Source organism: Martes martes, assembly GCF_963455335.1.
Source record: "Martes martes genome assembly, chromosome: 14".
Lineage (NCBI taxonomy): Eukaryota > Metazoa > Chordata > Mammalia > Carnivora > Mustelidae > Martes > Martes martes.
In genome coordinates, this window is record NC_137902.1 from 6,950,393 (window position 1) to 6,971,631 (window position 21,239).

Here is a 21,239-nt window from a genome sequence, read left to right on the forward strand (position 1 = left end):
TGAGAAGGCTCTGAATAATTCCCTATTAAGATGAACAGTCTTGAGGCTTAGAGAAGTTAATACTCTTCCCCAGGTCACACAGCAGGGCCGGGACTTGAAACCTGCCTGTCTGATTTCAGACGTGTGACTGGCCACTGTGCCATGAGGAGCCACCGAGCACAGGGCTTCGGGGTCACGTGGGATTCAACGGTGGTATTGAGCGGGGAATGGAGACCCGCCCAGGCCAGAAGCCGAGGTCTGCGTCCGCAAGAACAGTAGAGGGGTGATTCCAGAGGCGTCCCGTGGTGCTCCAAGGCTCGTCTCCCCAAGTGTGACAGCGGGGTGATGGGCTCCACTCGTCCCCAGAGACCTGAGTGAGGAGCATGTCACACCATGCACTGGCCCAGGCTTTGCTCCTGGCCAGACCCACTGCTCTGTGGCAGAGCCAGACTCCTTCCTCCTACCCTGCTGCCTTTCTGGAGAGCCAAGGAAAGGAATTCTTCTGTCTTAAATGGAGTGTAAATGTTCTTTTGTCCTAAGAGGATTAAGCCTGGGCCTGGGAAATGGCTCTAACACAGGGCAGAGTTGAATGGAGGGACAAGCAAGCATGTAAGGGAAGAGGAAGCTGGGTGGGAGGCCAGAAGGCAGAGCTTTCCCTGCGGTCTTGTGCACAAGGAGGGGCCTGTCTCTCCGGGCTTCCTACCAACCCTAGTAAAGAGGGAAAGGAGATCAGTTAACTCACAGTCCGGCCCTTGCTCCTGTCCTTCCCACCTGTCCAGAGAACCCACGCTGTCTCCAGACGTGCAGCCGGCGTTCTTGTGTTCCTGCCGCATCGTGTCCCAGCCCGCCTCTCTCCGTTCGAGGGCTCTGTGACTCATGACCGCATCCTGTGCATTGTCTTCTAGTTTTTATAAAACGTTAGTTAAAATTTTCAGTGGGCCTCACCCGGTCACGACTGCTAAAGCTCCCATGTGCAGGTTTGGGGCCGGGGGAGGGGGGCGCGGTGCCGGGGCTGCTGCTGTAATGCAGCTGACCTCTGAGGTCCTCTCCAGGCTGCCTGCCTCTTCCCCGGGCCGGCCGCAGCAGGCATTGCCAAGGCCAAGGGGATGTGGCCATTTTCCTCAGTTGAAGGGGGCTGTGCCTGGAGAGGTGGCCACTGTCTGCAGCCACACAGCGTGGGCCTGGCCGCGCTCCCTCATAACGGTCAGCTCAAAGCTGACGTCTCAACCTAACCAACTTCCCCACTGGGGGTTTCTCTATTAGATGCTTTTTATTTGATGGAATAAATACGACTTTGTGATGGGTTCTAGTGTTTCCCTGTGAACTGGGCTTTGAGCCTGGAGCACTTTAGAAGTCATTAGGCTTTAAGAAAAAAAAAAAAATTATTGAGGAGAAGAGCGGGGAGGGGATACCCCGCCAGCTGTTGTGCTTGGGAAAATCAGCTTCCCGGCCACTCCAGGGCCTGAGGGCAGCACGCCTGGCCGCCGGCCTGCCGGATAGCAAGGCTATTTAAGGGTCTTTAGAATCACTTTCCTTTTTGGTTGTAGGGCCCCATGAAAAACGGAGTTAGCTGAAGGCCTTGGGTTTCCTCCATCTCCCATCCTGGCCTTGGTGGCTGTGGTAGCTAAGAAACCGGGCACTATTTTGTTTTTGTGGGCACGGGGCCTGGGCAGTATGGTCAGAAGAATAACCCCTGGGTCTGCCAGGCTCTTCCGGGGGCCTTTCAGGAGGAAAGCGTGGTGTCTGCTCCTCAGGGGCACCGAAGGAGTCGGGGCAGGAGCCGGAAACTCGGGGGCGGCCCAAGCTCCAAGCCAGCTGTGGCCGCAGGAGGCCCAGGGTGTGAGGCGAGTCTGTAGGGGCCGTGCTGTTCACGGCTGTTCTGCGTTCATGGGTCACCTGAGCACCTTCCTTGCTGCTTCCTGTTCTTTGGAAAGAAAGGCCCCTCCAGGCACCAAAAGGGAATATGGGGTGTCCTCAGCCTGGTCGGGGGCCCAGCCCTCCAGGGGCTTCCCTCCCCCCTTGTGTCCCCATCCCTTACTTGCCGTGTTCCAGACCATTCTGCCCCCCTCCCCACCCACCCCCTGTGCATCCCCTAGACTGTGTCACAGCCCCCCGCTGGGTGCGAGGCCCTGTAAGTGCTCCCGGGAAGAGCGGTTGGGGCAGGAGAGTTCTGCAGCGTCCTGCCAGCCCCACGTGAGCTGGTGACACACGCTGACGGCACACAGGCCGGCACGTGGGCGTGCAAAGCTTGCCTCTGCCAGACTCTTCTGGCAACGGTCCCTTCTTTTCTCATCTTTATTTCATTTTATTTTTCTCAAACATCCCCTTCTGTTGTTGCCATGGGCACATTTTTAGAACTTGAGAAGTACTGGCGTGAAACACACCATGGGCAGGTAGGGCCTTTGCTGGGAGTCCTGGAGGGACAGCTCCTCCCTCCTCGCCCCTCCCCAGGGCTGGCGCAGGATGCCCAGAGAAGGCCCCGGGGGCCAGGCCCGCATCACACAGCCCCACGTCCCGGTGGCGGGGAGCTGCGGGCAGACAGGGCCATGGTTTCCGATGTCCGACCGCTCGGGAAAAGGCTGCGTTGCGGAGAGCTGCCTCCGTGTGCCTGGCTTGGAGCCTTTGAGGTGACGGCTGGTGTTTGCACCACACGAACCCCAGCAGCTGCCTCCCCCTCTGGGACGTGGCTCTCCTGGGGGCAAAGCCCACGTCCTAGGGAAGCAGTGACCTTGTGAGTGCCGCGTGGGTTGTTTGCCATTTTGTGTTGCTCGCACCACTTGGGAGGGTGGTTTCGCACTTGGCCGACTTGTCCGGCCCCGTCAGGGAGCGGAATGAGACCGGAGCCCCAGCGCAGGGACGCAGGGACGGGAGCAGGTGAGCGAGGAGCGTTCTCAGGGGCCGCTCTGCAGCGCCGTTCCAGGCTCAGCAAGGTTGCCCAGAGCTCCTGCCAAAGGATGTGGGACACGCCCCCCCCCAGGCTAATTGAAAGCCCCAGGAAACAGACATATGGTAAATGGTAAACACCCTACACACTCAGTAGTTTCTAGGAAAAATAGTTGGTGTGGGGAGCTCTGGGCGGCGAATACTCGCTTTTCTCTCCTCCGTCCTCTGTCGGTGAGTCCTGATGACTTGGTCGTCTCCCCAGGTTACCGTTTACAAGGGACAGAACTGTGTTGTGTCCCCCCCACATCCTGCCCCCCGATCTGTCCAGGGCCGGTGGTGACTAGCTGTGAGAGACCCAGCACTCTGAACAACCGTGTCAGCCACTGGCTCCTGCTCTTGTCCCTGTGGCCCTGAGCTGGTCGAAGCTCACTCCCAGGGCCTTGGGGGAGTCACTTCCTCCTTCCGAGCCTGCACCTCCGGGACCTGTATCGGAGGCCCCCAGTAGGTTGCTTCCTGTCCAGATGGTCTTGGAAATCACGTGTTGGGGGAGTCGCGATGTTGATGCTTTCAGGGGCAGAGGTCAAAAGCCGAGGCTGGCATTTCCGGGACTAGGATGTATGTTGGCCCATGATTGTATGTTCGGTCTTAGGGCACTTTGCGGAATGACCTCGTGTCCCTGAGAGTGGCCTGAGGGATAGGGACCAGGAGCCTGTGGCTTGCTCACCATTCTCTGGTGTTCTGACAGGTGAATGCATCCTTTTAGTCTCCGTGGTTCTGGGGCTCTAGGGCCAACCAGCAGAAAGAGGGACTTGGGTGGGCTGCGGAAGAGGTCCCAGCTTGGAAGGTGGCAAAGAGGGGGGGAGGGGTGTATCTTCTGGTGCCACAAGATCATGTTGGAGGACACTTACTGAGATTCATCTCTTGAGCCACAAAATCCAGACCCGTCCCAAAAGGAAGCGTCCATCCCTGCTGTGAGAAGCCCCAGATGAGGATTCTTGATTTGGTGGCCGTGTGTAATTGACAAGTGGCCAGTGTTGCTATGGAGAGAGGAACTTGAAGGCCTGCCCATCTCCTGAGCTGGGATCACCTGTCTGTCCTCAGACTAGATGATGCCTGGGCCAGGGGTCTGTGGCTCTGTCCAGTGCCCAAGGCATGCTGGGAAGGTTGGGAGGTGAACTGTGATCTCACCCAGATGGGAAGCTAGTGAGTCCTTGAACATGGGCATCATTGGCTGTTCCCAAGCCCAGCTATGCCCAGGCCACATCCCTCCAACCCCTCCTCCCTCGTTGCGTGCTCCAGGACCACCTTTTGGGGAGATCCAGAACAGGAATCACATTTTACCACAGTCAGAAGCAGAGCCTGGGGGCACCTGGGTGGCTCCGTGGGTTAAAGCCTCTGCCTTCTGCTCAGGTCATGATCTCAGGGTCCTGGGATCGAGCCCCGCATCGGAGCCTGCTTCTCCCTCTCCCTCTGCCTGCCTCTCTGCCTACTTGTGATCTGTCTGTCAAATAAAAAATAAAATCTTAAAAAAAAAAAAAAGAAAGAAAAACGGGAAGCAGAACCTGGCTTCCTGGGCTGCTTTGCTGTGAAAATGTGTCCCACAGCGGCTTGCTTGGTTTTCCATCATGTCCCTGTGGCCCTGAGCCGGTCCAACCTCAGTCCTCTGAGCCCGTCCCTTCCCCGAGACCTTGGGGGAAGCACTTCCTCCTCTGTGCGTTTCAGCCGGTCAGGCAGGAGGTGCTCAGGGCTGGTGCTCAGCCCACCCCAGTGGAAAGCACCTGTTTCAGGAGCTTCTTCGGGGCAGAGGGATTCACCGGAAACACGAGGCCCCCTGGAGACTGGTGAGGGTCATGGGCACAAAGACTCCAAGCCAGGAGCAACTCTGGGAAGTGTGCGTAGAGCGTGGCCGGTCAGCCCCTGGAGCCACGTGTGACTATCCAAGGGGCTGATTGCAAGCAAGTCATCAATGGTTCTTGGTTTTGTTTTGAGGCTCTGCTGGAGAAAGCAGTTTCTGACCCTTTCCTCCATTTAGGGTCCGCAGTGTGGTGTGGACACTGTACAGTTCATCAGACTGGTGACTCAGTTTCCCTGGGTGCTCTGAGGAGCCAGTTAAAGCAGCCACAAATGCTTGTCTTTCTGGAGGTACAGAAGTTCTCCTTTTCTCTGAACAGGGTGATGCAGACGCCCACTTCTGCTCCTGAACTGGGCGCGCACATGTGCACTGGTTTGGCCGCGATCACCGGGCAAGCCTCGGTGGGAAGAGGGCAGTGGCCGAGGCTCCTGGGAGCCTCCTGCTTGGCCGGCTTTCTGTCCAGCTGTTACCTGAGCTGCAGAGGGTGTGGCCTGAAACCATCTCACTGCGAGGGCCACGACTCATTAAGATCCATGTTTTATTTAAGAAGCTGATCTCCTTATCCTGTGGCCATCTCTCAAGCGAACTTCAGAGAACGCTAAAATCAGAGCCAAGGAGTGACTTAAAACCCGGCTGGCCCGTGGGACACAGCCAGCCCTGTGAGCGGTTGCCTTGGGGTGGGGGGCTGTCACCCCCAGCATCCCGGCTGACTTGTGCCCGTCTGCCGGGTGACGCGTGCGATGCGGCGGTTACGAGTGTGTTCGCGGCTCAGTGGAAGATCAGTGTCTCGGGCGATCTGACTGCCCCCGAGGTGCTGTGCTCCCAGAGCACGGTGTCTGCTCAGAGCGACCCTCCTGCCTGGTCAAGCCGCTCATCTGCAGGGGGACTTGGGGCAGCGCTGGGAGGGGCTGAGGATCCGCACAAGATGGCACAGCCACTGTAACGGCCACTGCCACGTTCTTCTCCTTTGTATCCCCCGGTGGCTGTTCTGTTCCTGACTCCGGCTGCTGTTCAGCACCTGGCCTCGGGCGAGCCCTTGCTCAGGGTTGAGTTAAGTAATTTTCTGCCGTGCAAGGTCCTCGATGGCCTGGTGCAGGGACACTGCGGAGCTCGGGGCCGCTGGGCCCGTGCTCTGCCCACAGGCCTCTGCTCGCCCGCCAGGCACCTCCTGCACACTGCCGCCCTCTGGGTTCCCGGTGTCCGTGGAGCAAAAGGTTGAACAACTTCCTTCCAGACCGGGGAGCGACCTGATGATGCAAGGCTCCTAGGGCCCCGGCCGTAAGGCTTAGTTCGCAGCAGGTGGAGGTTCTAGGGTGTGCCGAGGGAGGAGTCCAAGAGCTGGGGGCTCCTCCAGAAAGTGAGGAGACAGGGATGCTGTTTCAAAAGGCCATGCCACGGTCTCCACTCCCAGTGGCCAGGCCTCAGGGCGGGGCAGGGGGTGCTCGGAGTCTGCGGTGGGGGGGGGGGGGGCAGCCCGGCCCTCAGGTGCGCCTGTGATTATGAATCCCGTGACTGACGTGCGCACAGCTCAGCGCTCCTTGGGGCGCCGACCCTGCACACATCTTCTGGGCCTTAAACAGACTTGATCCATCCTGGTGACGCCCAGGGACCGGCTTCCCGGAGTTTCTGCAGCATCGGCGTGGGTCGTGTCCATGCTGCTGTCTTTGTCAGCTCACAGGTGCACGTGCGGGCACACACACCCCTGATGGGACAGTCTGCAGTGCCCCCTCCGCCCCGACCCTTGCTGGCTCCAGTGTGTGTGTGGATGGCCCGATGCCCTTGCCTTGGAATTGACACGTCCATTCTGCTACGTGACGTTGTTTAGAGCAAAGTTCAAGGCCAGTCTGTTTCTGGGCTGGGGAAGTGTCCCAGCTCGTGGAGGGCAAGGTCATGTTGGGAGAGGGCTGTCTTCCACTTGGAAGGCGGGTGGCCCAGCCAGTCATGAAGGTTGATGGGAGCAACAAACCAAGGTCCCTGCCGTGGAGCCCAGCGGAGCAGAGGGCAGTCCTGAAGCGACGGAGGAGGTCACGGGACCCTTGGTCACAGGCCTGGAGGAGGTGGCATAGGCGGTCCCGCTGCACACCGAGGTCTGAGCCTGGGTTGTGGGCCTGTCCTTCCTTCTTCCGGGGCCTTCGTACATCTCCCTGCTCCCTTCTGACCTTCACCCTCCTTTCCCGGTTTCTAGAGGGGATCGGGCTCACTCAAGAGTGGCACGCACAGGTCCCCCCAACCTTGCACGGGCGCTCACTGGGGCATCGTGACCAACGGGGACTCGGAGGCTGAAAGTGCTGAGATCCATTAGTGATGTCTGCCGTGGATGCAGAAAAAGCACGTGTGTGTTTGCGTTCCTGGGGCGGGTTTGCTGTACTTCCTTCTCTTCGGGGCTGACGCACCAAGGTGCCTCAGGGCGGCTCCGTTCCAGCCTGAGCTGCATTTTTGAGGTGTGCTGCTCTAACCTCTATGCTAGAAAAGTTGCCTTCCACAGTTGGCCCTGATTAAAACCCACTTTTGTGTTCCCGGTTGTGAAGCCGCCCAAGGAAAAGCTGTTTCTTCCATTAGCCGATTCCCTGTGCCTTTGGAGCTGCTGAGGGGAGCGGCCGCCTCTTGTCCGTCTGCGGGCCCCCAGAACCATGCCCGCCCCGCGTGCCAGAGCCCTTCGGAGAGGAGTGAGGCTAAACCCCACTCTGGGGGGTCCATGTCGGAGAGGCGCTGCTGCCGAGCGGGCTGGGAGCTGCGAGCTGCTATTGGTTTCCTGGAACCGACCCGACTTAGGTGTCGGCTGGGACACGTGCTGCGTGTGGGACGTGCACCTGCTCTCGGTCCTTGGCCCTCAGACTGAAAGTGTCCCTTCCTCCACCATCACCTCCCCCCAGGCCGAGCAAGCCTCCCCCGTCAGAACCGTCCAGCTGTAAGACGAGACAACCCGAGAAAAAAATCGAGTTCTCCATTCGCGGTGGGGGACACATACCTGTGTGTGTCAAGTTCTCAAAATGATCCCGCGGCCTGGGCAGGGCAGGGTGGCCACCGAGAAACGCGTGTTTGCCCGAGGAGAACACAGACAGTGACATGGACCCAGAGATGAGGTTTCTAAGAGGAGCTGTGTTTTTTAAGCCTGAAAATAATGCCGTGCTTATCAACACACATTTGTTACAGTCGCGGCCTTGAAGTCTCACCCTCGTCTTCTCCCATATTCGTTCTCATGAAAGGCAAGGGTCGCTGCCGTGGGCATGGGTGCTGTCCCCAGGCCTCCGGACACAGGGACAGTCACCGTGCCTTTGCCGGCTTTCCAGACCCACCTTCTGAACAAGCAGGATAGTTGTGGTCGAGACCCTGTGGCTGACCCTGTAGGACCGTTTTTATTACATGGATAAACCATGTTTACAAGCAAGGGAGACCTCACTCCTGGACACGAGGCTTCTGGAACCCAGTGCACTGGGGTAGATGCTGGGACCCCCACCTAACACAGCCATGTCTGCAGGTTGAATGCCAAACCTCGGATGCAGGTGGATTTACGACCCGAGGTCATCTGCTCCCCAGTTTGGCCGCAGTCATGAGCTTCAGCTCCAGACTGTGGAAATGCAGGTCTGTGAAATAGGCCCTTTATCAGGCCTGCAGTCTGAGCCCATGTCTGGCCTTCTAGAAATCGGGACTGCTGAGCCCAGCGAGGACGGTTGGTTTGTGCAGGGGTGCAGGAAGTGACTTTTTAATTGAGGAGCACCTGCATTTGAGGGGAAGCTGTTCTTGGGTGCGGGGACACCAGGATCGGACCCCCATGAAGCGGTCGTGGCTGGGGAGGCTCCAAGTGCAGACCTGAGTGTCCTTTCCCACCCACTCCGGACGTCTGGGGCTCTGGCTGCATCTCCTCTGCCCCCCATCGGACACGTGCCTGTGAGGATGGGAGCCCCATGTGCTGCTCTCTGCCTTCCAAACGGCCTTGCGGGTTCTGGGAGCTGATGACCCATTCGATGGGCTCTTGGGCCTCTGGCTAAGCATGTCGCACGGTGCATTTTATCTCTGATCTTTTTTTTTTTTTTTTTTTTTTTTTTTGATTTTATTTATTTATTTGACAGAGAGAGATCAGAAGTAGGCAGAGAGGCAGAGAGAGAGAGAGGAGGAAGCAGGCTCCCTGCTGAGCAGAGAGCCTGATGCGGGACTCGATCCCAGGATCCTGAGATCATGACCTGAGCCGAAGGCAGAGGCTTAACCCACTGAGCCACCCAGGCGCCCCTATCTCTGATCTTTTTGAGGGCTCCGTGGATCTCGTGGTTCTTTCCAGGTGCTCATTCCAGTGTCAGCCGCCAGAACAGCTGGTGCCGGCCCAGAGAGTCCCGGCGATGGCCTTCAGGCCTCGGAATCTCCCAGCTGGGTTCTACCTGCGAGGCCTGGCCTGTGTTTTTCAACCCCAGAGCAGCAGAGAAGGCCTTGGTGCAAATCCGTGCTGTTTGGCAGGCCCTCCACCCCCCAACCCGTCGTCACAGCGTACTTGGCCAGTCCCTGCCAGGCGAGCAGGGGGTGACCCCGAGCCGGTGGAGCGGTCACTTGTGACTGTCATCTGCGATCCTGGCTGACCCAGCACAGGTATTGGAGGGCTGCAGTCTGGGGATGGCCAGCAAGATCCGGTCAGTTGTCAGGCCTCTGCCTGCTGGCCAAACATGTTTACTGGGGCCACTTTGCTCTGGGCTAAAACGGCTTCGTTTCTGAAATCTCGAAACAGCAAAATCAAAAAAGCCTCCGGGTTGACAAGCAACAGAGACCAACTCAGATCTTCAAAACCGAGATCTTCTGTTGGGAGCACGTCAGTGGCGTCTCACACAATGTCCGGAAAGGCAGAAAATGGGTCTCGGACCCCACAGGACCACGTCGTGGGTGGGGGTATCATTTTCCTCGCTCACTCTGCTTAGGGAAGCCTGTCCCGTTCAGCCAGCCGCGGCCCGCTCAGACTGTGTCGCCTGGCAAAGAAGCAGCTCCTGGGAAACCCTGCTATTCAGATAAGGTGGCTTTGAGGTTGGTTGACCAAGGAGCTGCCAGTGTCCTCCCTGGGGACCTCCCTTTCCTCCTTCCGAATCCATGGGGCCCATGGACTTGTTTTCCCCTGGACCATCAGCCACTTGTAGCAGAACTCCAGCAACACGGCCTGGTGCCACCTGTGTTTTCCACTGAATGTGTCTGATTTCACCACGTCTCACGTGCAGCTGCAGCTGTAGGTAACACAGGGCCCAAGGACAGCCGTCGGAGCTGGCCTCGAGCTGGGGCACCGGTCCCTAATGGCAAGCATGTCCCTGCTTGTGCAGAGGCGAGCCTGAAACCAGCAAGTAATTGACACCAGGGGAGTCAGCGTTGCCCTGCAGAGTTAATGCTGAACAAGTTGTTGAAAGGAATGTGCTGATAGGGTTCTGTGTGTGTGTGTGTGTGTGTGTGTGTGTGATGTGTCCAACGGCAGCTGGAATTGTTCTGAAATAGAAGGCGAGATTGCAGAAAGGGAGTAGTCGCTTTGACTCGGGGGCCACCAGGACCCCCAGCTCCTCGTCAGCAAATGATTTCCTCGGGCTCTTTTGGGTCCCTGGGACTGTGTGAGGTGGCTGGTGTCGTTCCTCGGTGTGGCCCATGGCTATGCTTGGCTCTGTCTCCCTGATCATAAAATGGGAAGAAGAGTAACACAGTGGGCTTCTGAATGTCAGTCTTGGGGTTTGAGCCGTGTCTAGTGATTGCTACTCTAGCTTTTGGGCACAGGGCTCAGTTTTTAGTCCGTTCTCATTAAAGATTCATCGTGCCCCCCGCCGGGCTTTCCTCCCCAGGTTTCTCTAGATTCCCCTGGCTGCAGAGGAGATGGGGCACTCCCTCCAGGCCCCCCATTTCCCATAGTCCCTTGAAAGGTTATCTTCAGTAACATGTCGGTTGCATCCTAGTAGACTAAAAATGACTCAAATTGTTAGAAGCACTGAGAGATGCGTCGGTTTACGTGAGGCAAGATGGAAAGTCTGTTTACGACTTCACCTGGCTGGCATTTCCAAGGCTCTTGTGGGAACCTCTGCCCCAACCTCTGCGAGACTGTAGGAGACTGTAGCGACAACGGGTACTGGGTGGGGTGTGGCTTGAATTGCGCTGGGTTCTCTGGTGTGCAGGTAGACGAGAGCTTCCTGGGACTGAGGGAGTGAGCACAGCACAGTCCTTTTGTTCATAGAAGTAAACCTCAGCGATGCCTTGGCTGAGATTTCTCTCATTCTCCATACTGGGGTTTCATGCACCCCCTACACCTCGTGCAGGACACACAGGACTCTTGCTCCCTCCCACCACCCACGCAGCCATCCCCGCTCAGCATCCATCCCCAGCACGGCCCCGTGTGCCTCTCCCTTGCCAGCTTTCCCATACAGGGCTTGCAGCCCATAGCTGAGCCCGGGGCCTCATCTGGGAGCCCCTGGCTCTCGCGGACAAGCCTCAGCTGCATTCTGCCTGCCCAGCCTGAATGAGGGCAAAGGGTGCGTTTCGCCCAAGAGGAGGCGACCCAAGCCAGGGAGGGGGGCGATCGCTAGGCAACCTGGAGCTTGTTGCCCAGGTAACGGGATCCATGCACTGATGCTGTGGACGGACATTCCTGTGTTGAGGCCCCTCAGCCTCTCCAGATGTCTTGGATGGCTCTAGAAGCCTGCTTTGTGCCTGCCCGTCATTTTCCTCCGTGGCTGCTTTTTAATTAACAACTTGGATTTCTTACCATGATCACGAACTCTGCGAATACGGTCTGATGAACACTCTTGCCGGCACCTTTGGAGTCAGGTCAGGGTGTTCTGCACCCTGTGGGAGGGATAGCCTAGGACAGGCCAGTGAATTTGGCCCATAGTCCAAGACCACCAGTCCCGTGGGAGTCCGACCTGGGTTTGGCAGCAGCAGTGGGGAGGAGTGAAAGAACCTGGTGGAAGAAGACGGGCTCGTCGGGATTTGGTCAAAATCTCACCCTTTTCTTGGCCAAAAGGAAGGGCAGAGGTAGGACCTTTAATGTGTGCACATCGAGTTGACACGAGCTGCCCCACCCCCCGCCCTTCAGCTGCTTACTCCAGGGGCCACTTCCCGCGCTGTGCCCTGGGTCCTCATTCTACTAAAGGGGCTGGGCCTGAGAGGAGAGGCCGTAGGCCACCGTGTGAAGGACTGTCCCTCACTTCCCTCTGCAGAGTTGCAGGTAAAAGCCGGTCTCCAGGGGTCCTGATTCCCAATGGCACCCTTGCTCTTTGGGGAAACCTGCATTTGTACACACCCACCTTGACCTCTTGTGGAGCCCACCTGCCAATTAGGCCAAGAAGAACACTAGCAGAGGGCTTATCAGTCCCCCAACAAGCATCTTTGGTGACCCAATCTCCACCTGGTACAGAGGACATGGGGGCTCAGCTTCACTTGGATGTCCTGCTTCGGGGCCCCAGGCTCTGGGTTAGGCGGTAGTTTTGTTGCCGCTCAGAGGCTGGGGGGGACTCATCCCTCGTGAGTCCCAGCTCGGGACTAGAGGAAAACAGTCCCATGGGGTGCGAGAGCCATGACCTGTCCATCTGGTTTCATTTTGTACCCCCTCATGTTTGTTTGGAAGGTGCTGGAGTGGGGAGGGGTTGGGGGGAGCCCCTGCGGGTCCGGCTGGTGCTAGGAGCAGGTGTGTTGGAAACAGATGTCCTTGGCCCGAGTTCCACGTGGCGATGGGCTTAGCTGCACGGTGGTTCCTGTTCGCTGTACTTGACGTTGCTCACGGAGACCCAGGTCTCCCTCAGACATCCGCCCGAGCAGACCCAGCAGACAGATGCTCCCCCCATCCGCCCCGGTCTCCTCGGCTTGTCCCAGAATCTTCCCCAGTGACTCCAAAGGAGCCTGTGGTCTATGAGCCCGGGGGAGCCCAGGTGGCTTTGTGGGTTCGTGGTCCACCCAGGGAGTAGGGAGGAAGCCCTGGGGTCCTGCAGACCTGATGGATATGGGTACAGGGGGAGCACTGTCCCCCAGTGTGGGACAGGCCACTGTGCCCGCCTACCCAGTCACCCTCCCATCCTCACAGGTATCCGCCCCCAGATCATGAACGGCCCCCTGCACCCCCGCCCCCTGGTGGCGCTGCTCGATGGCAGAGACTGCACCGTGGAGATGCCCATCCTGAAGGACCTGGCCACAGTGGCCTTCTGTGACGCACAGTCCACTCAGGAGATCCACGAGAAGGTGGGCCCCCCATCCCCACCCCCAGACGCCACCTCCCTGTCCGCCCTCCCCCTCTGCTGTCACCCAGGGTCCCCGGCAGAACCCAAAGCACAGCCCCGGGCCACTCACCTGGGGAGCGATCACACCCACTCTGCACCCTCTGCGGGGGTGGGGGGGGCTCCAGCCTTGCTCTACTCGCCCCGTCTCAGGTTCTCAATGAAGCTGTTGGCGCCATGATGTACCACACCATCACCCTCACCAGGGAGGACCTGGAGAAGTTCAAGGCCCTGAGAGTGATCGTGCGGATAGGCAGCGGCTACGACAACGTTGACATCAAGGCCGCCGGCGAGCTCGGTGAGTGCATGGGGCCGGGAGCAGCTGTTCAAAGGGAGCCTTGCTGGGCACCCCCCCAACCCCGAAAACACGGGCGGGAGCGCGCCTTCTGGACCCCAGGACCCCACCCGGTGCCCGTGCTGGCTGGGCCAGGCTGTCTCACGTGGGAAGGACATGAAGCCAGATGAGCCAGGGGCCTGTCCCTGCAGCAGGGACCCTGTGAGTGGCCACAGGTCAGCGCTGGCTGGTCGGGACCCATCACCCAGAAATGCCAGTGCTGGGCGCACAGCACAGGGCTCAGAAGTGGGGTGTCGGGCATTCCTAGGTCTCCCGTCCTGGCATAGAGCCGTCCACCCAGAAACCTGCCCAGGTCGGCGCCGACGCAGGTGAAGCGGAGCCCAGCCCAGGCCTTGTCAGACGGGGCAGGGTCTCCACAGAAAAGCAGGGGCAGCAGGTGGCCCCCCACAGGCAGTTTCCCAGAGGTGGGGCCGCGGCCCTCTGCGTGGCCCCTGGCCCTGTTCCAGCCCCTGCCGTGGGCTCTGCGTGTGAGGAGAGTTCACGGAGCATGGACAGCAAGCAGCCCTCGGCTGGCCTGCTTGCCTCTCGAGGGCCCAGGGTCCTCCCACATCAGCTATTCTGCTCACTGTCCTTGTCACGTTTGCAATGTGCCGGATCCGCACCCGGGTGCGTGGGCCTGTGCTCCGCCCGCATCCAGGGGCGCCCGAAGCCCCAGGGCCACTAGCAGGTGTCTAAGAACTCAGGCCTCTGCGGTCCGACAAGCCGTGGCCATGCTGACACCCTGGTGGTCCTGTGGGCCCTGTCCCTCCCCGCCCCGCCAAGGACCCAACGGGTCCCGGCATCAAGCGCTTCTGGCCTCCGCTTCCTCCTCCATGGTCCTGGCCTGGGGTTTTGAGTGAAGGTTCCCGGTATCCTCAAGTGATTCGTTCCCCCACTTGAATTGAGGGTGGGAGCCTGGCCCGTGCCGAGTCTCGTGCTTCTTCACGGTGGCGCCCCGGCTCTCTGAGCGTGGGATATGGCAGTGGGGTCACCCCATAGGTGAAGCCCAAAGGAAGAGGCAAGAGGTGGTCGTTCCCCAACAGATGCCTTTTCCCCTCCCCCATCCTGGAAGTGGGGGGCTGTGTGGCAAGGGACCTGGAAGATCCTCCCTACACCAAAGCAGAAAGGGGTGGCATCAGAATCCAGACTCTCTATGGGGCCTGAGGGAAGCGACAGTTTCCTGTGTCAGCCCCGAGTGCTTACTTCCGGCCTCGGGGTGCCCCTGAGCCCGCCTTGGTTGCAACAAAGAAACTTGGGTGATAGGAGTCCTCAGAAGCACGTCTAGCATTACCTCAAATTTTCCATCTTTCCCGGGCGCCAACAAGAATGTTTTTGTTTGGAGACAAATGTTCTTTGTGCTCTTTGTAGAGCTGCCATCCCAAGTTCAGACAGCGACGGGGAATATAGTTGAGCCCAGAGAGCGGGGGCAGGGGGTCCTCCGACGTGCTTCCCTGCACCCGCCCCGCTGTCCGTGTGTCCGCCCCTCGCCGCCCAGGCTTGGGTGAGGTGGTCACGTTGAGTCCCTTGCTGGGAAGCAGCCGCTTCTTTCCAGGCAGACATGGAAGGTGTCCGGAGCGAAACGTGCCATCCCTCCACTTGCGCACGCTCCGCACGCAGCCGGCCCGGGCCAGGAGGGGGACCTCGTTTCCCTAAAACCAAAGGTGCCCCGCTCCCCCAGCCACACGGCCGCCCTTGACGAGGGGGCTCAGGTGGAGGAGACCATGTCCCCAGGGGCCTGCCGTTCGGAACAGCGGACAAGGACGTCGGCTGTGGGGTTTCCATCGATCTGGTGTGTGTGGAATTTGGAGAAGGGACATGGGCCTCTGTCCCGTCTCCAAATTGCACTGCACACATCACTCTGTCCCCAGACCTCGTGCAAATGAGGACAGCGGCTGTAAGTGCTGCTTCTGTCCGGGGCCTGCAGTGTGGCCTTCCTGGGAGGACGCTCCCTTCTCAGTGCTCACGGGAGCCTTTGCGTGAAGACAGTGGGCCGGACTGGATGCTCAGAGTGGAGAGCGGGGCGAGCTCAGGAAACGGCTGTGTCCCCTGCCGGAGCAGTTAGAGGGTTCCAGCCCATCTGCAGGGGATCCCCAAGAACCAGGGAGCGGCGCGGGGCGGAGGGGGATAAGCGGGGGGAGCTGGGAGGTTGCTAGAGGCCTCTGAGCTTGCGAGGCTCTCTCGGGCTCCTTTATCTGGCTTCCAGTTCAGCAGGGGGGACAGCAAAGAGTGAAACCGTTGATGGAAAAACCAGCTCAGCCACTAGGCTCGGGCCTTGCGGTGAGACGGCTGTGACTCTTGCCCTGCAGATGGTAGAAGCTTCTCATCTTGGCCTTTGGAGGTGCCCTGACCTGAAGAATGGTTTAGAAATCATCAGGGCTTTGGGGTGTCAGAGGAAGGTGCCCATTGCCCTTGGGGCAGGACGGTCCCTCTTGGTGCCCGCAGCCCCTCCTCCAGTTTTTGGTCTCTGCCGCCAAGGGAGCGACATGTCAGAGTGCAGGGGTGCAGGCTGAGTAGGGTCCCCCTGTGCCCCCGCAGGGGGTGAGCAGGTGCGGTGCTCTGTGTCACATGGACCCGCATGGGGACCCCGTCCTCCGGCACATCCCCTCCGGACTCGGCTCCCAGGACACAGCTGGTCCCGGGCCCGGGCGGTTGCCTGGGCAGTGGCCAGGGGTCCACACTCCCCTCCTCCACTGTCGGGACCCTCCTGCTGGGCTCGGGCCGCACCACCTCAGGTTCCTCAGAGGACTGGAAACCATCACAAGTGCCAAACGATTTCCGTGAACCCTGGCTCCTGGCACATTCCAAGTTCTCAGCTTGCTTGTTTCATACGGAGTGGCCTCCTTTGTGGCTGTTTGCAGAACGGACTTCTAGCTCGTGGAAATTTCGGCAGCCTAGATCTCAGTCACTTTGTCCTCCCGGCAGGTGGCTGGGGCCAGATGGGACCAGGTGGGACGCTCATGCGGGTTTTCACTCTCTGAGCTGTCTGTCCCCCTCAGGGCATCACTGAGACCCTGGACCTCAGGGCAGCCCTCGCGGAGGGGTCACACAGCTGCCAGAATGGGGTGCTCAGCACAGGGGGTCCTGTGCTCCTGTTTTCCCTCCCGTGGAGTCACAGTGGCTCAGGTGCTCTTGTCCCCACTGGGGGGCTTGAGAAGGACGAGGAGGGCAGAGCTGCCTTGGTGGGGGCCCTGCCCCGTGTGTTCCTTGGGTCCCAAACCTGGGATTCAAAGGTGGTTTTCTGAGCTGGTCTGACAGGCTGCCTGGATACCTGTGTCCCTCAGAAAGCGGCTTGTCTGGCAGATTTCGCATTCTTCCCCCCAAACACCCTCTACCGAGGAAGGTCAGTGCCTGGCTCTGCCAGCCCGAGCCGTGGGCTGGTCCTTCAGCCCCTTGCCGCAGGGCCCTCCCCTGGCCGCCCCCGCCCCGCCACCAGGCCTGGGGCTGAATTCAGACATCTGCTCTGTCCTGGCCGGGCCTGGGGCCCATGTTGAGGGGGAGGCGCTGGTTCCTGCTTCATCGCGCCCTTTTTCAAAACAACGATTAACATTTCATCCCACGGGAAGGAGTCCCGTCGGCTCTCACGAGGGCCTCTGCGGCTCAGCTCCTGCTGCTCCACGGCGGACACGGGCAGGTTTCCAGCCTCTGGGCTGCTCCCCCTTCCAGCTGCCCCACGCTTGCTTCCCAGAAGCACGGGGTGTAGGAGCAAAGGGCGGGCGGGGCAGGGGCTGAGTGCGGGCCGGGGGCTGCGGCAGGGCTGGGATGGGTGTGGGGGCTGGCGGCCTCTGAGCATCGGAGCCAGACCTGCCCGCGGCCACACGCCTTTCCCGGGGCTGAAGGGCCGGCTCTGCCTCCCCGGCCCTCAGCTGGGCGCATGGGGTGCCCCGGAGCTCCCCCTCTGCCGGGGGTCCTCACGCGGGGCCTGGCCCTGTCCTCTCCAGGCATCGCCGTGTGCAACATCCCGTCCGCGGCCGTGGAGGAGACGGCCGACTCCACCATCTGCCACATTCTCAACCTGTACCGGCGGAACACGTGGCTGTACCAGGCGCTGCGGGAAGGCACGCGGGTCCAGAGCGTTGAGCAGATCCGGGAGGTGGCCTCGGGAGCAGCTCGCATCCGTGGGGAGACGCTGGGCCTCATCGGCTTCGGTACGTGCCGCTGCCCAGCCCCGAGCCCCCTCCGGCCGGGCCTCTGGGTGTTCCGGGCTGGGCGGGGGGGTGGGCAGTGCAGGGGGGCGGTCTCCGGCTGGGTGACGGGTGAGGGCCGTGTGCCCGCAGATGGCCCCGGGTGGGGGCTGCTGGAGGTGCCCTGGAGAGAAACCAGCCGGCTTGGGGCTCAAATGGGGGCTGGTGGCTGAGCCGTCCCTGGGCCGTGGGCAAGGCCCAGCCCTTGGAGGCCCTCAGATGCCAGGCCGGGGTGGCAGCAGGGAGTCCCTGAAGGATTCTGAGCCGGAAGGTGGCACAGTCCAGCCGTCAGCTTAGAGAGCCCGCTTGGGATGGAGGCAGGGAAAGGTTTCCCAGGAGGCCGCTGGTGGCCCTGTGAGCATCTTGGACAGGTTACCAAGGACAAGGTGAGCTGTGACAGGAAGCAGCCTGATGACCTGGTGTTGCCAACACGGGGGCTCCAGTGGGCCACACTGCACACAGGGGGCCTTGCTTTTCTGCTGAAGCTCAGCCCCGCCGCTCGGCCATTCCATGACCTTGAGGAAATTCGCTGACCTTTCTGCCTCCGTGTCGCAGTCTGTACATCAGGAAGGGTGTGATCCGTGGGACTGCCCTTAAGGATTCAGAGGCGGCTCGAGGAGAAGCACGTGGGGTGGGTCACAAGTCCTCCCCAGGCTGTCACTCGACCCTGCGTTCAGAGCTCCTCTTTCCTGAAAACCAAGGGTCAGGGCCCCTGGGACGGGAGCTGGGTTTCTTCGGGGCGCGTGCACCTCACTCCCCAGGGTGAGTTAAAGACCCCAGGTGTCAGGGTGACCTCGCTCATGAAGGCGATCTTGCACACGGTCTACAAAGGAGTCCTCACTTTGTCTTTCTTGAGGGGCGCAGCAGAGGAAAGGCGGAGGCGCCGTGGGAGGGCCGCAGCGCCCTCTGCTGGCGCCCGCTGGGCCTCCCGTTGCTCTGCGCGTGGCTCTAGGGGACGGTTCTCAGGACGGCGCCGGCCTTCTCAGACCCCGCGTGGCCGAGCCTTCGCCGGCTTTTGCAGTCACGGGCTGTGAGCCCCGTTTACCCGAGACTGTCAGCCGGCACGTCTCAGCCCCCGCTCCCCCTGTACTCTGTTGGCGGGGCCGCCTCACCGCCTTTCGGGTCTGTCTAGAGCCTTCCAGAAGTGTAGGCGGGACTCCGATGGGCAGGGGCCTGGCCGGAGGCTGCCCGGTGCCTCCTCCCTCCCCCCCCCCCCCCAGAGCTGTCACTTGCCTGAGGCTTCGTCTGCTGGGAAGCCGCAGCAGCGGGATCCGGAGTGGGGGGCGGCCCGGCCCCGAGCGTGGCCCCAGCGGAGGCTGGTGGGGGACGGGGCACGGGCACAGCCAGCCCGGGGCAACTAGATACGTACATTTTTTTTTTTTTTTTTTTTCAGGCCAATTTGGCTTCTCCTGCAAGGCTCAGTTTTTATCAAGTTAGTAACAGAATTAAGTCATTCGGTCTCGGAGAAACTTAGGAAAACCTCATGGCTAACGGGGAAGCCAGCGAGAAGATGAGGGTTGGGGACTAAGGAAGAGCAAAGGCTGGAAAACCACGCGGGGGCCCCGGCAGCCCCCGCCCGAGAGCCCCGTCTCCAGGCCGAGTGCGTTGGGCCGTGGAAGTGAGGGGGGCATTCTCGTGTGGGCCCCGTACTTTGGGGACGTCAGAGGGGTGTGCAGGTCGCCGGCGCTGCTCCTCCCCCCGTCCTCTCTGCCGTGCCCGCCCCCCGGCTGGGCTGTGCGGCTGCGGCCCCTGAACCCAAGCGCTGACACTGAGGAGGGCGGGCGGGAGGGGTGAGCGGGCTCTGGGGCCCCCGCGGCGGGCCTCCCGCAGCACCACCTCCGGCCTGTGCCTCCAGCCCAGGCTGCCCTGCCCCGCTCGACGGGAGCCCAGCAGAGGCGGGAGACAGTCCACCCCCGTGTTGCCCTTGGGCTTCCTGTTTGGGAAGCGACACGTTCCCTGCGTCCTCCTCCTTCCCCTGCACCACTGAGCAGTGGTTTCATCCGAAGACGGATTGTGCATGCTTCCCGGAGGAGGCCGCTCCGGCCGAAAACAGCTCTGGGAGGCAGGAGGCGCTGGCTCTGGGGTTCCAGGGGGTTTCGTGGGTTTGTGCAAATGACGACCACTTGGGAGTCAGGGAGGCTGTCCTGTCTGTTAGGTGGTGTGGGTTACTGACCCACTTGAGGGGGCCTGGGGCTCCCCCCGCAGGTCAGAACCAGCCGACACACCTGAGAATTAGCCGGCCCCATCTGTGGCTCCCGCTCCTGGTCAGAGTTAGTCCCGTCAGAGTTAGTCCCAGTGCCTGTTTGTGTTCAGGACCCTCTGCAGGGGTCCGTTTTGACACCCCCCCCCCCCCCCCCCCCGCCTTCATGAGCAAACCCAGTGCTAATTGGCAAGAGACTATTCTCTGTCACTGCCCTCGCTGTCTCCGGAAAGGAAGCTTGGCTAAAGGCTGCTGCGGACCCAGAAACATCGGGGAGAGCAAAATCTGAGTGGGAGACTACGGGGATGGCTGGCGCTGGGGGAGGGACACATGGCATTCACTCGAACATTCTCTCTAGCTGTGCTGACATTTGAAAATGTCCATCATGGGAACCTGAACACACACGCCCCCCGGTGCAGACAACGGGCCCCTGCACAGCTCACCCAGGAAGCTGAGGAGACACGCCGGCCGAGCGCGTCCCCAGGCTTCAGGCACGCCGCCCCCCCCCAGCTGGCGGTCCTGCCGCCGGCGGGGACAGCTCGAGCCCACGTGGCATCCAGAGCACTGAGCAGTGGCCGGCGGGATGGTGGACTCGCTCACCTGGATGCTTGCTCTCTCTCCGCACAGGTCGCACGGGGCAGGCGGTTGCTGTTCGAGCCAAGGCCTTTGGATTCAGCGTCATCTTTTATGACCCCTACTTGCAGGATGGGGTCGAGCGGTCCCTGGGCGTGCAGAGGGTCTACACCCTGCAGGACTTACTGTATCAGAGCGACTGCGTCTCCTTGCACTGTAATCTCAACGAGCATAACCACCACCTCATCAATGACTTTACTATAAAGCAGGTAACTGGTCATAGATACCCTCAGCCCCTGGAGACTTCCATCAAAGCAGAAGGGGGTGGGGCGGGAAGTAGTCCGTGGACACATGCGTGAAAAGGAAAGACCATCCATCCCCCAGGACACCAATGAGGGGCCAGACAAGGCCCCAGCACGGGATGGGCCACATGGAGCTGGGACAGACAGGGGCCGGCCCAGGACCCAGCAGGGACCTGTCTCCGCCGGGTTTGGCCCCCAAGAAGCAACAGGCAGGTGACAGGTCCCGACTCTAGCCTTCCCGCCTTATGGTACGCTCTGAGGATACAGAGAAACCGACCCAGCTGTCGCCGACACCCCACAGTCCTCCTCCCCGACCTGCTGCACACACACACCCGACAGCCAAATCAGCCAGAGTCTTCGGGCCGAGGCTGGCTTCTTTCAGCCTCTGGGCAGGTGCCTTCCGGCGTGGTGGCATCTGACGGCCTTCCTTTCGTCCCGCAGATGAGGCAAGGGGCGTTCCTCGTGAATGCGGCCCGCGGCGGGCTGGTGGATGAGAAGGCCTTAGCCCAAGCCCTCAAGGAAGGCAGGATACGAGGGGCAGCCCTCGACGTGCACGAATCGGAGCCTTTCAGGTGGGTGTGCCCGGCTGCCGGCCTCACGCTGGGACCCCGGGGCCTGCTGCTGCCCTGAGCGCCCCGCACACTGGGACTGCGGGGCACGGCCCCAGAGCGAGGGCCCCTGGGGAGGAAGCTGGAGACCGTCTGACAGCCTCTGTTCTGAGG

At 60.7% G+C, this 21,239-nt stretch overlaps 1 protein-coding gene across 5 annotated transcripts in view; it reads left to right on the top strand.

Moving 5' to 3' along the window:
- Positions 1 to 21,239, top strand: part of CTBP2 (C-terminal binding protein 2) — a gene marked incomplete at its 5' end in the record, with an annotated part of 155,531 nt that overhangs the window by 130,058 nt on the left and 4,234 nt on the right. For all 5 annotated transcript variants that reach the window (XM_080822753.1, XM_080822756.1, XM_080822754.1 and 2 more), the window contains 5 exons: positions 12,738 to 12,892; positions 13,081 to 13,225; positions 17,200 to 17,406; positions 20,270 to 20,484; positions 20,959 to 21,089. In XM_080822753.1, the coding sequence (XP_080678879.1) occupies positions 12,738 to 12,892; positions 13,081 to 13,225; positions 17,200 to 17,406; positions 20,270 to 20,484; positions 20,959 to 21,089 (853 nt within the window). The remainder of the gene's footprint in view (positions 1 to 12,737; positions 12,893 to 13,080; positions 13,226 to 17,199; positions 17,407 to 20,269; positions 20,485 to 20,958; positions 21,090 to 21,239) is intronic.